The following is an 18,452-nucleotide window of genomic DNA, read 5'->3' as shown; positions in this document are numbered from 1 at the left end:
ATAAAGCCTCCCTTAATATGAATAAAGCTTTAAATATTACACACCAACAAATTTTTAGAACTGTAGTTAGAGTTAGGATCATTAGTGCTGTGTAAGTGCCATTTGTGTGTGTTGATATAAAACACTGCAGTAACCTGGGGTGATACAGGTTACTGCAGCTCATGGGCTCATGTTGGTGCTGCCAGTGATATAAGCTGGTTGCGTTTTTAGTCATAAAGCATGGTTACGATGAGGATTAAATGCCTGCTGGCCTCCGAGCCTCCGCTGTTGCTGCTGCAGTTACTCCAGACAACACAAAATAGCTTTTTTTCCAATTCAGCTGTTCCAGTTGACAAAGTCTGATATAAACACTGACTCGTAATCATGTTGTCAACCAAGGCATCATTCCCCTATTATCTGCTGAAAAGCCCTATCATTTGTTTTAATTGCCTGCCATAAATCCTTGTGTGGATGTCTCAATTAGGAGAAACAACTGTTCCACTGTATTAGCTCAAAACAATTCATTTCAAGGTTTGTAGTCAAAATGCCATAATCAAAATCACACAAATAAACAGAGCGGAAGTGGAAAACATAAGAATCACACCTGCCATAGACTCATGGTCCAAGAGAAGCTAAATAGGTGTAATAGTCTAAAATAGGTGTATTTTAAAGTCAAACGGTGGCATAGGACAGAGATGCGATTAGATTTTTTAGTGCTGCCATAGCAACATAGATGCCATGAGGTTTCTTTTGATGTTGCCAGCCAAGTTGTTCACAGGTACAAAGATAGTTGTCATTGTTGTTCTTTTCTGTCTTCTCTATCCCCTCACCCCAATCGATCTAGAGTAGATGAGGCTGGTTCTGCTGGGAGTTGTATCAAAGTTAATAATAATAATAAATATTTCAGAAAACAACGGTCTTATAAAATATAATCACTGCACATTTTGTGTAGATTTATGTTTTCGATTTTTATTATTTTTTTATAATGATGTTTTGTCAGTAAGTGTCCAAAGGTTCGTGTTAAAAGGGACTTGTTTCCACCTTTTAACAGGTTACAAATAGTATACATGATAAATTAATCTAAATTAATATATAAGAACCTTGACCCATTCCCACTTAAAGGAGCATTGTGTTGACGGTACTTATGACCATATTTGCTGTATGTGCTGACTCTTGTGTCACCGTGGGCTCTTTTGGGGGAAATGTTGTAATATAATAAGGAGGAAAATGCTCCTTAAGGTCTTCCCAGTTGGAACGCTGCTCTTCAGTTAATTCCCTATCGTTGCTCAAGTGTCACTTGGCCCAGATTTGGTCCACCTTAAATATTTGCACAACCTTACGCACGCACGGACCACGTCGCGTGCGCGCGGCGGTAGAGGCGGTTCTGTCAGATTACAACGAGGGCGGCCAGGCGAGGCAGACGCAGCGTTTAAAGTCGTCCGGGGCACGTAGGAAGTTGTTTTCACGTTCGGAGGTTGTTGTAAACGCGCGGAAATAGTGAAGAGGCAAACACATGACACGGTGTAACCGCTTGTTAATGTGTTGGAGAAACTACAGACAGCAAAAAGTTGTGTTTGCTCCAGATCAAACGCAGTCGTGGGGCGTTGAAGGGATTTCTATTGTCTAACTTTTACCTTTTCGTTACCGTCGTCCTTCGTGGAATGTGATTATTTCAAAGCTCCGTGTACAGAAAACCCGGAATAAGGCTACTTTTCCCACTTTGTGTGGTCGGAATTCGCCATGCTCCCGAGCACGACGCTTTACGCGGCGAAGAAACGGAAGAAGCCGGTCCAGAAAATGTAAGTGGATGAAGCCCAGTGCTTCTGCTTAGTTAATACTCCTGACAGTGTCCATGTTCGTACGGTGACTGCACAGTGGCTCCGTTGCATAGAATAAGCAAATGCTCTTCTTGCTGTGTGTGTGTAAAAGATCACCCTGAAATGTGTACGGTATCCCTTTTCTTTCAGCTTTACTTTACAGTACTTTTACTGTAGTACTTTTGTAATACCACCACGCATAGTCACAGAAACTACGTCCCTGGTTGTTTCATATAATAACAACGAGGGATATGACGTACACTGTTTCTTTCTTAGCAGTACCGTGTTGCATTCATGAGTTGTATGTAATTTGTATAGTAAAACGTGTAGCTTTGTTTCATATGTAGACAAAACATGCCTGTTTGTGGGTGGTTACAGCTGTGCAAACACCTCCAGACTAGTCAGACTGCATGCATTACAGCCTAAGTTACATGGCAACGCGGGCTTAGTAGATTACACTGTAAATGGCGATTTACAGTCTCGGTAGTTTAATCCATATGGCCATACAATCTATTTCCCTGCAGTGGTTATGCAGTGTTGGCCAGACTGAGGAAATGTGAGGTCTGGCAGCAATGCAGACCAGTCCAGCATGAACATTAAAGAAAACCTGTTGCTTCAGTATTACTTAGACTAAACCTACTCTAAATCTACAGTCGGGCTTTCCAGATTGGTTTGTGTAAATTCAGTTTGAAATGCTTGGAACTAACGTAACTAGGTTCTATTCCGAAGAAAACCTCTGAGCACTGAGTTGGAATTTACTATTTATACAGTGTTTTGGTTTCTAGTGTTCTGTAGGTGGGGAGGTTACCAAAGGAGAGCGAGTGAAACCCCACATCCGTGAGGCCGTCGTTCGTTTGAACTTTGTTCTTCTACTTGCCATTTGAGCAAACACATCTATACGGCATCATATTTCCTTCTAGATTCCCCTTCATGGACCCTGGGAGTGCCCCACACTATAATCTGAGAATTGTTTTTGTACACTTGTAGCATTGCAGAATCATAATTGCATGTTCAGTATCCATTACCTTTAGTTATTGTACAGTGCTTATTTGAGCTAATGCAAATTCTAGTAGTAGCAACGGTAGTTGTTTTTATTACAGTTCTTGGTGGAACGTCAGTAAAATTGTTTTATAGATCCATTATGGCGTCCTGGTCATTACCTAAAAGCCGGTACATTTGGCTTTTAAGAGAACAATTCATAAATATTACTAACTACAAATCCTTTGTTACGCTGCAAAGGTATTTGCTTTTTGTCATATTGAAAAGGACAGTACTACAGTATGTAGGGAGTCCTTATAAAAAGATATATAGTTATGATTTGTTTATTATTCTGTAAACACATCTTCAAAGTTTTAAAAGCATATAAAACCTTTTTGTCCTGTAGTAAAGCTTGTATAGTGGTAGCCTAGTCAATGTTCTTCACAAGATAATGTTACAATACAGAACACCTTAGACTGGTCCACTGTAGGCCACTAGTTTAGATCAAAGTATAAGTAATGCCATAAACAGCTTTTAGGGAACGTGTGGTAAAGCAACATGGGCAAAGTTGCCTTTTGTAGCCTTTGCTGTGGTACTACACTATGGTAAACGTTTGCTATGAGACAGTTTTCATTAGTTCATTGTTTTTCACACGCTGAACATCAGCGTCCTTCAGAATCAGGTTTTGATTCTAATGGGTGTATAATTGAAGCAAACTCACTTTGATTTGTTAGTGTATGTCATCAACTGAAAAAGTATTAAGCCCAAACGTAAAAATCTCTCTCACTCTTCTTTATACACACTTACAGAAGTGTGATGTGATCATGGTTGCAGGTAAACTATTGCAGCAGTTTGAACTATACTGACTGCGATCTGTTTATTCTGGGGGATTTTTTGTGCCGTAGTACATAGTAAGTTCCTATGTAAAACTGTGGTTAAGGATCATCAAACAGGCTACAGATGCTGGAAGAAACATCTGTAGAATTTCTCTGAAACAGAGTGCTGAAGACCATGGTGACACTCTCTCTGTACAAGGGATGTTTTAATAAGCTGGATAAAATAAATTAAACTTTTCATAATCCTTTGTAGCATTGTTTGGGTAAGGTTTCACTTTCAACTTCTAGCTGTGTGAAATAGTTTACTATAACTTTTAAGTTGTTTTTTTAAAGCATAATGCTTTAGTTGATCCTTGTGTACTTTTTACTGTGCTTGAAATAACTTTACTAAACTTAATCTGACTTTGCGTAGACGCTAGACTGTTCGTGGTGCTGTAAAGAACTGTTTTAGCAGTTTAAACTCAAGGCTAACCAAACAGACAGTGTGTTAACAGTGCCATAAAGAACCACAGGCTCAAGCCAAAAACCAAGTCAGAACTCTGCCAGAACTGCAGTTTCACTGTGTGTGTGTGGTACTACCTGCATTAATCATAATCAGGACGTGGAGTGAGAGTGATCTCACGCAATGTTTCCACGAGGGAGGGAGGGAGGTAAAGAGGGAGGATGGCGTAATATGAGACTCGCTCTTTTTTTTTTTCCTTCTCCTCCTCTTCATACTGCCACAACATCTTTTTTGCCTGTCTTTCCTTCTGTCTCTGTGTTTTTCGAAAGGGGCGGGCAGGTTTCCTCCCTCCCTTGACTCAAATTAACATAGCTGTGTCTCACGCAAAGGGTTATGTAAGTCTCCTTTGTTGGTTTGCCTTGGTTTTTAAGGGAAGTTGCTTTCAAGGAGTTTGTCTTTATTTTCTTTTTTTTTTTGGGTGGAGGTGATGTTGGAGTGAGTGTGTATGTGAGAAACTTAGGATAGGAAGCCCTTAAAGCCTCATTTAACCTTTTATAGTTATACTGCACTGAACTTGAAACTTGAAAATTTGAAAACTAGAAACAATCAAAGATTTACTGCAAAACAAATCCCCATGTTGTGGTTTGATAGATACCGTACATAGATTGCATGGACACAAGCCATGCTGAACGGGGTGGATGTACAAAGTACACGGGTTACAATGACCCCCAATTTTCCGGAAAACATTTCAACATCCTTTCGAGTGCTGGCTCCAGGGATTTGTTCTTCCATTTGTGAGTCCACGTATTTAATGACAACCTCGGGCTCAATGTTTATCCCAAATGTGCTGGATGGAGCTCCAGCCTGGGCTCTGTGTGGGCTCGTCAAGTTCTTAAAAGTAATTACAATTTTAGACTATATAGTTGGATGACAACATGAATGTAGTTTTACAAACATAAGTCCATTTTAATAAAACCTGCTGTAATTGACCTTGTTGCTGCTGTATCATGTGCGGGATCTATGACAAAAAGCAGAAATCTTTTGTAACAATGGCATATTGAGCTGTCATATATTACAGCTGCCAACTGGAACCTCCAGGACCCCTCACACATCTACTCTATAATCTATGTCTGAGTGGCTTCCATCAGGAGGCAGGTTGCAGATGCAAACGTAAAACCATATCTTTTCTCTCTCATAGTCATTTCACAGTCACTTTTTGGTTATCTGTGCCTTTTAAATTTTGCTTTAGGCATAATTAGTGTGTTTTAAATGTTGAATACAACACTAAGACTGGGAGGTATGGGTGGTGCGGCAAAACACTCTTATGAATCATACTGTTTACACCGGCTGCTACTCGCAGCAGAACAAGTGTTGTCATCTTCACCCTGGGAGCGTTTTAAAAAAAAAAAAAAAAAAAAGCCAATATTTTTGCCTGCTTTTCAGCCTGATGCTACATATTCTTTGACGCACGTGTCCGATACAGAGGAAAATTTTAAACGCTCAAACGTGGAGACTGAAATGACATGCCATTTTATAGTTAACATAAGGGTATTTAGTTTAATAAAAGGAAAAAAAGCACAGACCTGTTAAGAAAGATAATTTACTTCTGTCGTTATTCTACAGAAATTAAAATAATATTAACTTGACCTTAAAGGGGCAGGGCGCCCCCCTAACATAATGGTAGGGGAAACACTGATTTGAATAAAGATGTAGTGATTGTTTTTGAGGCCTGTAACTAGAGACATTTGATACATTTCCCATGTAATACATTCTTTTTTTCTTGAGATGAACATCTGCTGCCCAGAACTTTCATTTCCCACATCAACAACAACGCACCGTGATCTTTGTTACTATTAAGCCACCTATAGCAAAAAGTCAAAACCTAAGTAAGTAGAAGGTGGCGTATGTCACCATAGACGGGTGTGTTATTGGCTCAACTTTACAGCTATTGTCTGAGCTTGATACCAGTGGAACTGTCATACACTTTGTGTATTTTTTATGTATTGTATAATACCAAACATGATTTTGTTTCTATTGTTCTGAAAAGGTGTGATTAACTCACCAGAGAGTGAAGTGTTTTTGTGTGACCACAAAGGTTTTTCTTGAGGTCCGCACTCTCATCTGTGCACTAGTGTGTGTATATATAGTACACACCCCTTCCAGGACAGATCTGGTAGATAAGCACTGACCACTCATTGTTCTGGTAGGGAGTTTTAGCGGTCAGGAATGCAGTGATAGCCATCGCTGCTCGATTTCATATGTCGTTTTCTGGAGTATTATTGGAGGCAGATGTCTTTTTTTGAGGTAGGGAAGGTGGGTTCGCCAGTGTCAGCGTTTTCAATTTATGCTGAATTTTGAAAGATTTATATTAGTAATTAGCAGCTATATGACTAATTCTGTAACATTTTTACAATTAAAATGATATATTATACTATTTTTGATATGTTTACCACCATGTTGATATATTTCATTTGTTGTTCAACAAGAAGTCTGATATTTTTCTTACATTGCCATTACAATGTGTCTTGTGAAGCCTTAAGTTTGCATGATACATAACAGAAACAAAGTTTTTTTTTTTTTTTTTTCCTTTTTTAGTTCTATTCTGTCCATGTGTGCGTACACACACACTAAAACTGTGTAGCGACGTTGACAGTGTGTGAATGTGTACTTGTGTTTATGTGTAGGTAAATGAGAAGCAGTGTCAAAGTATCAAATGCAAATAAGGTAAAAAAAACATCTACAATTTACACATACAGTCAGTTTGACGATTGACCTCACCTGACCTGGAATACCGATTGGACTTATCAGAAGGAACATCTGTATGTGATTTTGGTTGGGAAACGGCAGACAGGCAGCTGCTCTGTGTGAGACTTGCTCAACGTCATACTTATTAGAGAAATATGTTCTATGTAAAACAGTCACAAATATAATATCCTATAATATAAAAATAAATATCAATATTATAGCTTGCAAAACTATAAATTTACTACATTGATATTAAAATGTTTACTTTTAAATGTCTAACAACTAAGTGGTGGAATCACAAAGTAGTGGGTTGCTAATTAGCAAAAATGTAAAGGCATTTCATGGAGAACACACAATGCAAAAGTCAAACCTTGAGCGAATACAGTGAATGTGAGAGCATATTTAGCAAGTCACATAAAAAAATTTGAGAAGGCCTAATGATGCACAACACACATCCATCCATCCATTGTCTGTGTGTGGCCAGTCTATTGCAGGTACACACAGAGAGACAAACAACCGTTCATGCACACGCTCACCCTTTGATCAATTTTCATGTTAAATAAATAAATCTGGCCATTAGAAACAAAATAACAGGCTTAACAAAGCAGAGTGAAGAATGGCCGACACACACTTTTCCTCACCTGATAAGGCATCAAACTCTAAAATCAATTGCATAAGTTTTTCACTATTGAACATGAAATTAATGTAATTTTGACTCAATACTCATACATTGTAATTCTGCAGCTAGATTCAAACTCGAAACTTTGACATTACCTAATCACACTCTATCTAACTGCACCACCATGTCAGTGGTGGTCAGTACTATTTATGAATTGCAGGGCCCAACCTGATTTGTTTTTTCATAGGGCCCATAACTGCTAGCTGTGCCCCTGATTTCAGTATTTGTTGTGATTTTAACCAGAATATTTTATTATTGACTTAATACTCATCATACTGTAATGCTCTCTGAGTGACAGTGATAATCTAAGATGGAAAATCTCACTAACTCAGTTCCATCATTTTGGTGTAGATAAAATGTGTAGTGTTCTGAAGGAATTGAGTTAAACACTAGTGATAAACAAATTCCAGAATAGGTGAGATCAATGTGTCAACATGGTCAGCGCAACAGTGGATGAGGCTTTTTGCTGTATATTTATATATGTATTGCTCAGTCTGTGCAGATTTAAGGTGGCCTGTCCTTTTTGTTGTTTTGTAGTGAGCAGTTCTTATTCTTGTGATTACATGCATTTTTAAAATCAAAAGTTAATTGCAATAAACCTAGGCGACAACTAAAAAGCTCTGCTCTGAAACGTAGGATAGTAAAGTTTAAACTACTAGTGCTACTGTCCCCATCAGTTTTAGTCCAGCAGTTCTACATGCGTTTGTGTATTAACATTATTATTATTATTATCATTATTACATGTGTCTCTGTATCCACAGCCCTAAACTTCCACCTCCCGATGGCGCAAAGTCGAATCCATCTAAACGCCACCGCGACCGACTCAATGGTGAACTGGACAAGCTGACCAACCTGCTGCCCTTCACTGAGGAGGTCAGGGCTCGTCTTGACAAACTGTCTGTCCTCCGGCTCAGTGTTGGTTACCTGAAGGTCAAAAGTTTTTTCAATGGTGAGTAGAAAAATTAAGCTTCGTTTGATCTTGCACCACAAGGAAATTAGACTATGATCCACAGCACAAAGAAGTGAAATTTGGTTTTGGCTTGTTTTTCCTGTTTGTTCTCCGAACATCCAAAATTTATAAAAATGGTAAGAAAGTGTAGTATAAAAACCACCCTCTCTAACTTTATCTTAAAGGAATACTTCACTTACACCATGTTGATTTGTATTCAAGAAAGAAGAACTCTTTTTCTATAACTTCAATGCGGAGAAATTATAAGTAATTATTCCAAGCATCTCGGCAGATTGAGTGCCGTGTGCCCACGGGCTACAACTAGTGCTTCATGGTTTTGATGAACTGAATTTTGGAATTAGTATTAGTGGTGATGGGAGCCAAGCTAATGCACAATTTAACGTTAACAATGTAAGCCAACGCTACTCCATACAATCCAAGGCAAGCAGCAGCTAGTAACTATACTCAAACTCAACAGCGCAACCTAAAACAAAAAAGGGTTGAATATATTATTTACTCAGTGCTCCGATTGTTTTTTCTGGTTTCTTCTTGGCATCCTCTGACCATATGTAGCCCAAACTATCTGGTGCACAGTGCACAGACACGATGCAGTTCCTCTCAGCTGCCGGTTTTTGGTCCCCGGATGCTGGCCGTCGGATGCCGGCTTTTGGCTCTGCTGGATGATGGCTACCGGCTCCTTGTGGGCAGCCTTGTCCTCCTCCATATGGCATAACTCGTCTGCGTTGTACTCTGGCTTGTACAAGTAACCACAAATATCAGACTGTGCTAATACACTGTAGAACCCGCTGTATTCTAAATAATCCAGAGCAGTCCCTCCAGTCATTGAATATTAGTGCTGTATGTGTATGCAAGGATAAACATTGGCAGACACACCAGTTGAGCTCCGAAAGGCTGGCTCCACCCCCTTCTCAGCCAGACTGTTGCGCGGCAGGTACAGAGGAATAACGTGTTGTGCATCATCCTGGTAACTTAAGTAGAGGAATAAATAATAATTTCTCTGCATAGATATTATGGAGGAATCTTAGTGTTCCTTCATTCTTAAATCTTAAAACATGTTTTTGGTCAACCCCCATTGAAAGTATTCTTTTAATTGTCTTCTCGTTCCAACAGTGATTTGATCTAGGTCACCTTATTAGTTTATTTCCAGTAAAGAGGGTGTGGTCCTCACTAGCTGAGGGGCTATATCTGTGCAGGACTGTGAAATTTGGCCCTTCTACGTCACCATATATTTGGAGCAGACTTGCTCAGCAACAGGAGGTGTGAAGCTGAGCAAAAACAGGCAAGGCTTCCTTCGTGAATATCATCTGGAAAGGATGTCCATGCATTAAAAAGTAAATTATATATTTTCATCAGTAACACTTCATGTTACATTACTGCAGTTTATATGTAAATTTTGTTTTTGTTTGTTGGATTGTTGCAAATATGCTGGCAGTTAGATGGTCTCTCTGTTGTGGCAAATTTACACTTGTTTCCTTACACTCACGCTAGTTTATTATTATTATTATTATTGTGTCACTATACAATCATGTTGCAGATCACAGTTTTCAAGCTGTTTAGCTCTAACAGTTACCCTGTGTGGAGCTAATTTAAAGTAGGATGGACTAGGATTCAAGTAAATTATAGATTTGAAAGGGAGAATATGCTTTCAAAGATGGTTTCATATAAGCAGTGACAGAGAAGAATTAAGAAATAACAGAATAACATGACAAGAGGATAATATACCATGTTTGTTTTGTTAAAATCTGTTGAAACTGATTTCTATTTTATTTTCCTTGCCTTTTACAAAGAACATATAGCTTATGAAGCTATAAATAGCTATAAATTTGACATTAAAAATTACTATTAACTGAATTCATAGAAAATAATAAAAGATTGCAACCAACACAGTCTGCCATAACTATCACAACTATGTGCTTATCCTTGTAAAGTATAAAAATTCCTAGCTTTTACAAAATTTCAGGTTCACAACAAAAATTACCAGACATAATAATTTTTTTGTTGACTTTTTTTTCTAGTAAGGAATATATTTTAAAAGTTATACAGTAGGTTTAGAGGTCTTCGTAATAGCGGTTGAAAAAACACACATACCCTCATCTTCACCGCCACCCATTTCTTGGCCACTGATCCGTCACCCTCTCTCCTAGTTGAGTCCCACCCATTTCCTGTGGTGGCCTCTGCAGCGCCCCAGGGCCCCTTTCCCTCAACTGCTTTTTCTGCCTAAAGTTTATAGATTCTCTGACTTTCGTCCCTTCTGTCTATTCCCTCACCTCAAACGAAAGTTGCAGAACTCCATTCAGTTGTTATAGAACACAGGACACCTGCACCAGGTCAACACAGCATTTATGAAAATCTTAAACACTCTTGAATGCAGACTTTGGCTTTTTCTTAGCTGCTTCCAGGGCTTCCTCTTAACTTCCCCTCTAGCACATTCATCACACTTTGAAGTGCATTGTGGTGCAAATTTGTGTATCGAAATGTCCTCGTAACTGTTTTAGAGATTTTATTAAATAACTAGTTTGTCTATCACCACATTCTTTATCAATCTAGAGAGCTTAATGAAATTGTCTAATTGCGCAACACATTGTCTCAATTTTAGTTATCCTTTATACCTTTAACAGTTCCATAATAGGCTTTCAGCAGAACAACATGCCTGGATTGCAGTCATTTTGAGTTTTACCTATAGCTGTGAATGTTGTCAGTTTGTCTAGCATCAGGTCTTATATATTATTAATGTTGTTGATGTGACAGTACATCCAACCCTCTCCTCAGGCTGTATGTTGTGTTGCTATTAGTTTAAGTCTAAATTAAGTTTTTATTGGCCCGTCTGTTGGTGCGTCATTATGAGGAATTTGGATGAACCACAAGACCTACAAAAACTTGGTAATACTGAGATGTGTTACCCACTGTCATAAATACAAGACCAATTGCTTTATATAGTCTGAGTAGATACAGAACTGGTTGATTATTACTGTTGTAACAATTATGAAAAAAGCTACATTTTTCACAGCATATATATATATATATACACACAGTTTATGTCCTTTAAATCAGACTTTAAATTAAAAGTAAACCACCAAATCATTCCAAAATATCTTTTTATTAAATCAGAATAAAAAGTATTTTTATTCTTATTTGTGGCACTTTTTTCTGCAAAAGAAATTCAAATTCCTTTGGCTCCTGAAACAGAATTAAAGACATTCAGTTTCCGCAGTCGTAGTGGATCCCTTACTGTCAAACATCCCAATAATTTTGTATCTGTCTGATCCTGAATTTCCCAGCATTTCTGTGACTGCACAAAGGCGACCTACATGTGTAAAGGCTCACAGAAAGGCCAGTCTTTCCAGCTGGATGTGGCTGAGAAAAGAGCACTGTGTGTCCATTTCTTTCGTCCTTGTCTTTGTCCCGAGGGCTGAGCTGCAGCATGGGGTTTGACAGACAAATGGGAAATGCCCGGTGGTTCAGTCCCATGGCTGATATTCACAACAGCAGCATTCTATATCCCTCTTCACTAAGCCTGGCTGTGTTTGTGGTTTTCCTGTCTCTCTCATTAAAAAAACTACCTAAATCTAAGACTTAAAAAGACTGAAATGAGCTTACATTGCATATTTTCTGACAGATCTGCTCTTGCATTTATTAGTAGCAAAGAATTCAAAATAAAACTCTCAAAAACATACTGTATTATTTGAAAAGGGTTCAATGGAAGGTCATTGGTCAATAGCCACAATGATTCAATATATAAATGATGCAAAATGAAAAAGTGGAAAGAACAAGGAAAGATTCAAATTGCAGAAACAACACAATACTAATTCAGCGAAAAATGCTGAGAAACCTGAGAATATTCTTTGTGTTTTCCGAAATCCTGAGCAATGAACTTGTGGTTGCAACATTTTTCCAGACTAGATATGCTCAGGTTTGGCAGGAAAATCATAATTCTATGGCTGATGAGGTCCCAGAAAGGGACCTTTCTGGCTGTGGAAAGCCATTATTTGTGGTCCTAGCTCAACTGAAATTTCTTTCTCTGGAATCAAACACACATATGTACAGTCAAGCCCAAAATAATTTACACCCCTGGCAAATACAAGAGGCTGTGGAAGAAATAATTACTCATCTTTTCTTTGAGATCTTCCAACCTGAAAAGGTTGGAAAAGATGAATGGACGAAAAAATACAAGTGGAGACATGCAAAAAGCTGGTCAGTTTAATAAGAAGCATTGTAATTTTTTTTCTTTTTTTCTTTTCTTTCTCTTGAACATCGTTCTATTTTCTTTTGGGAGAAGCTTGTGTCATTTCCGATCAAAAACAAACAAAATTGCTTGTTGAATGAAAGTATCTTTAAGTCAGAAGTATTGTATAAGAAGAGGTATGGAATAGTTTCAGACTCGACTGTATATACACACACTTTAGTCTTTTGACGACTAGAAAAAAGTCCAGATAGCCTTTTTTAAATTTAAAATTCTGTAATTTTGTCATCTCTTCTTTTCCACCATGTACCTCTTTTTCTAGATGCGTTTCTCTGTAAATTTTTAGCAAATTTTTAGATTTAGATTAAATATTGTTTTAATATGGTGAAAAGATTAGAATTCTTTATTTCCAAGATCAATTTTAAACTTTGAAGCTCAAAATGGAGATGCTCCTGTCTTCCACATGGAAGGATATTTTGGACAATTACATAAGCCTTCAATGACTATTTTAGTCATATTGCAAATCCTAAGCTTCTACAGGGCCATACTGTAAGTGAGCAGTCTAATTATAGTAGCAGGACATGTTTGGATAGTTTATAGTTTCTTATTCTTTCATTGTTGCTTGTTCAGCCAATGCTTTCCTTTGTTCAGTTAAGAGAAAGACTATTAAGGAAAGGGGAGTAGAACTGGTTTGTGTTTTTAAAAACCAAAGAAAAAAACAAAGAACCAAAAGTAAAATATGTTATCTAAACACATTAGATTTGCATGTTGTTAAAACATACCTATATTATGAGTAAATAGTCTTTTTTCATCATAGTTCTTTGGAGGTGTCGTGTATTTTGATGTTCCGACATTGTTAGAGAGTTCACACAGACTCAACTTTTATGCTCAAATTAACACATGAATTTATTACATAGAATGAAATAGTACAATCACAGAATAATCATGAGAGAGGTGGTGGCCGAATTCACCCGCTTGTTCTTCTGCAGAAAGAACTGAGAGGTCGAAAAAGGTCAGCTGGGTGTCTGCAGCAGACCCTCTGCGAAGCACTCTAAGAAACATCTCCCAATGCCCACTTTTTAAAGCTGTGTTGTTTATGCAACCAGCGAGTGCCTACGTGTCCATCGAAAGTCCATGTTTACTCAGCTGCAGCAGTTTATTTGTTTTAGTGGCCAACCTGACACCACGGTCAACTTGACATTTGTTGCAATGGACAGAAATAACTCCATAGGAGGAACAGAATTTACCACAAACTTTCCCCCTCAATGGACAGACAAATGTCCATTAAAGCTAAGCCCAATTTACTTTACTGCCTTAAACCAGTGATAAGCACTAGCAAGGTCCCAACCCATTTTAAGTGTCGTTTAACCTTAGCAATGTGGACACATAAATCACTTAAAATAGCCAAATTTATCCTACTGCTAATACAGGACTTTTCAGGGCAGCCAGCTTGATGACCTCCGAACATTTCACAGGTGAATCCGGTACCTGCCTCTAAAAATAAACACAAAAACAAATTACTGACAAGTTTACAAACACACTTGGACCATTTTTACTAAACATCAATCTTAGGGTTCCCCATTTCCCCCTCTGATACTTTAACACAGTGGTTCAGATGATACCAGGTGGGAGAGCCTTTAACTTGAACTTCTCTTGAGGTCGTCTTGACCAACATGTTGGGACCTTCTTGTCGGGCATGGTCCCACGTTCTCCTAAAACCCCTTGATATACACCGGATCCCCAGGTTTCAACTTCAGCTCCAGCTCGTCCTCTGCCTAGGACGTCTCTTTTTGCCTAGGCTCTTCTTTCAGCTCCAACAGGTGATCCTCACACGCAGCAACAGTCAGTCTTGAAGGTCTGTGCTGCCACGTCGTTCCGCCTCCTATAGATGTGTTGGTCCGCGCAGCCCCACAATATTAGGTGGGTGAGAAGTCTTGGTCTAGCTGGAATTGGTTTAATTGGACTCTCCATCGGCTCCTTCGGCTCCAGTGGCTCCTTCCATCATGGTTGTTCTGGAAGTTGTGGCACTGCACCCTCTGCGTTGTCCTGGGAAGCACACCAAGTCACTCGCTTCCAGACTGTCCAGGGCTTCAGCACTCCTCTGCTGCGTCATCCTCTGTCCCCCTCAGACTGGTGCTCCAGCTTGACCTGAGAGCTGATAGCTGAGAGGCAGAAAGCTCTGCACCATAGTGCAGCATAAACCATCCTACAGAGCTAGGGTTAGAGTGAATAGAACATATGGCTTACTTTTTGTCCCAGGCCGTCGTGTAGAAATCAGAAAATGCGAGAATATAAATTAACCAATTTGTAGCAGGTCAGAAGATAGAAGACCCTCTTCTGATACTGAAGTAACCTGTGGACAGAGGTTAGGGGTAGGAGAGAAATCGGTTCGGTTAGGCAAGAAAATCAGTTTAAGCGAGGTGTTTATGCTGACACAGTTTCTCCACTGCTGCTCCGCCTAAAGAGAAGGGTTGAAGTTGTTAATGTGAGCTTCCTGTGTACAACAACACACTGAGATGCAGAATGAAAATGGTTAAACCCTCATTATATAAAATCAACAACAATAAACATTATTGACATGTGTCATGGTCAGTCCGTAGAGCATATATCAGTCAGTCATGTCACTGTCGTGAGCTCAGGGTTTTTATCGTGCACGTGAGCTAAGAGAGAGCCCTCTTGCTCTATGAGAACTATAATTTAGAAAGGCTAGCCTGTGACCTTGTTCTGCTAAATGAGTTAGCAGTGTCACTCAGGGCCCATCAGTGATCCGGAGTTTCATCTTCTTTGACCTCTTCTTTCCTGCAATGGAACAACACAGCACTCCTGCGTTTGTTAATTATCTGTTTTACATAAAAACGTAGGTCACTGGTTGATGCATTAAACACTATTCTGTCAAGCAAAGCTTCATGCAATGTTAGTTTTATGCGTTCTGCATATTTTTTTTTACAAGCTACACCCTGAAATGCAAGGTTCACAGCACTGTTTCCTCTCTCTATTGTCAACATTTACACTTTCCCTTTCCTTCACTCCTTGACCTCCTTTCCTCCCTCACATACTGTACCATGCTACCATCTCTTTTTCTCTCACTCCACTAGGAATCCTGCTGAGATCATCCTATTCGCAAGCTATTTACACTCCAAGTTAACATTTGAACCGACTGAACCCCAACTTTTGAACCAACAGGCCTCCTTCGAATAAGTTTGCCAACTTGGGATGAGACACAACAGAAACAGAATAGAAGAATAGTCCCACAGCAGACGCCACACATACAAGTTTTTCATTTCATTTTTATACTTCCCATACACACATACTGCATCCAAGTGATTATACAAATTACTAATTTAGAAAGTGAGGACAATCGAATCGCTAACTTAAGATGGGCACATTGGTACAACCCCTAAAAATCATTTCTTACCCTTACTTATCTATCCTTACTGGGACTTAATAAACTAAGTGAAATTAAGAACCTTATACAGCATCTAAACTTCAAGGTTACACCCTCGATGTCAGCTGACAGCTAAACAAGAAGGATTGAGCTTTAGTGACTAACCTGATGAAGAACACAGAATCACTGCGATAAAACTTATTTAATTCAGGAAGTGCTGTAAATGCATGCACTAAGTGACTCTATGACGAAATTAACATACAGACTAAATAAGCTGCATTCTCACAACCTATCAGAGATGACACATTAGACATAACACAACCTGTTGAACCTGTTGCACAAAGCAATAAACCTAGAAACACAAACAACCCCACAATCACTACTGCATCTAATTGTAATTTCCCCCGTGACTATCTGAGTCTCTAATGACACCATACTGTAACAACTGTGGATAAAAACTACAACTAAAATATTTTAACTTACTAAAGAAAGTTCATATAAACCCACATACAGCCAAACCTCTTGGAGGATAAAACACAGTCAACCACTGAGCATCAGGTGAAGCATTTCAACAGTAGAGTGAGTGAATTGGGAACTTTATTTTGAAATAAAGTTGAACTTTATTTTGAAATATTCTCCATACTGTACCTCTCCCTTTCCTTGTAAAATTGAAATATTTTATTTTATTTTATTCATTTATTTATTTTAAGCTTTTGGCAGCTTTAAGGACTGAGTTATTTTCACCAATTCAACTTATTTATTTTGTTTTTTTTAAAAATTTAGATATTTGTCTGAGTCTTAAAGTACTAAAGTGTGCAGCAAGGTGAGAACACAGATTCAGAGGCCTCCGGCTTTTTGGCTTTTGATAACGTCCATTGACACAGTTCATATCTGACAGCCTGCACTGTCTCAGTGGCCCTGCTTGAGCCTCAGCCTTCCTTGGCCGTCCAGGTGGACTCTTGTTCCATCACTGGCTTTGCACATGTCCATACCTCCCACACTGGAAGCAGTTCACAGTTTTTCCACAGCATCCTCGTCTTGCTCCTCGGCCTGGAGGAGTCCCCCCTCTCCTCATAGGAGGTCGTCTTGTCCACCCTCCTGGTAGAATGTACATCACCTGAGGTGTGGCCATGCCTGGTGGTGTAGGTGGGGTCTGAGGCACGCTGGCTGGTTGAGCAGACACCATCCTCCTCTCTCTTTTCTCCCCCTCTTTTCGCTGCTGCAGGCGTGTTGCTTCTTTCACTGCCTCCTTTGCCTGCTTTTGACGCAGCTCAACAGCATGAATCACATGGTCAGTTATTTGTTCTACTGACATGTTGCACAGTTCCACAGTGTCAGTCAGATCATTCTGATATGGTCTTGAAGGCCAGGGCAGATTTTGACGCTGTGCCTCTTTGACCAGCAGAGGAAGTCCATCAGAAACCTCATTTACCCGTTCGTCACCCACACACACTGATTCCTCATCTGACTCAGCCCACAGTGATCTAACTGCTCTGTCACGCAGATCACTTTCACTGCAGGAATTTCCAATTGAGATTTTCTGTTTTTTTTTTGTTTTTTTTTAAAAACGTCTGGCAGTTCTAATAACTCATCCCTTTCCACTGCCCTGTCTGTCCCTTCTAGACCAGCTACCGGGTGAACTGGCTTCTTTCTCCTTCCAGGTTTTGTTTCTTCTGCATTCATCTGGGACGCATCTGAAAGAGACTTAATTATAGTGATCTGATTAGATTGATTATTACAACATTGAGCTGTCTTTTTGCCCATCATTTTTGCACAGCTAATAAAATGCAACACTGCATCACAGATTTGATCTCAACCCACTGCCTCAGATCAAATGTCCCCTCTGTTGGCCAGGGTGACGTAGCCCTATCCGTCCGCTTATTCTATTTCTTCGAATACTTCTGAATCTCCTGAGAAAAGAGAGGATGTTTTCTCATTATTCCTATCTCTGGAGAAGAAAGCAACCGGCGCGATTCATAATATGAATATACGGCATATGTATAGGTATGTATGAGACACACTTAAATGGACTGACCAGGAATGAATGTTACTGGACTTATTATACTTTTATTTTTTATCATACTTGACTTATTTGACTTCCTGCTCTGAGCAGTATTCACACACACACACACGAGAAGTGAACACGCGAAGAGGAACAAAACTAACGTCTCCGGGCCCAATTTGGAGTCCCAATTCACTCCTCCCCCCTTTTGCTTTTTTAACCAAACCAGGAGGCCGCAATCTGCACACACTCTGTGACCTGCTTGACCAGTCCCAACCACAGTGTGGAAACATTGTTCTAAAATATGCAGATTATTTCAAACAATGATTACCCCAATGTCCACACAGGACACTAAAAAAATATTAGAATTATCAAAAATGATAGAATGATCAAAACGTTCGAAAGTGTAATCTACACAGCACTCACCCCACGGCTCTCC

General features: G+C 39.2%; 1 protein-coding gene across 1 annotated transcript in view; it reads left to right on the top strand.

The window, feature by feature from the left end:
* Positions 1-1,352: 1,352 nt before the first annotated feature.
* ahr2 (aryl hydrocarbon receptor 2) overlaps positions 1,353-18,452 on the top strand; it is a 46,124-nt gene continuing 29,024 nt past the window's right edge. Inside the window, exons 1-2 of the mRNA XM_029133956.2 lie at positions 1,353-1,778; positions 8,238-8,425. Of these exons, the coding sequence (XP_028989789.1) occupies positions 1,720-1,778; positions 8,238-8,425 (247 nt within the window). The 5' untranslated portion in view covers positions 1,353-1,719. The remainder of the gene's footprint in view (positions 1,779-8,237; positions 8,426-18,452) is intronic.

Source organism: Betta splendens, chromosome 2, assembly GCF_900634795.4.
Source record: "Betta splendens chromosome 2, fBetSpl5.4, whole genome shotgun sequence".
In the NCBI taxonomy this organism is placed as follows: Eukaryota; Metazoa; Chordata; class Actinopteri; order Anabantiformes; family Osphronemidae; genus Betta; species Betta splendens.
The sequence above is the reverse complement of the archived record's forward strand: the minus strand, read 5'-3'. Positions and strand labels throughout refer to the sequence as shown.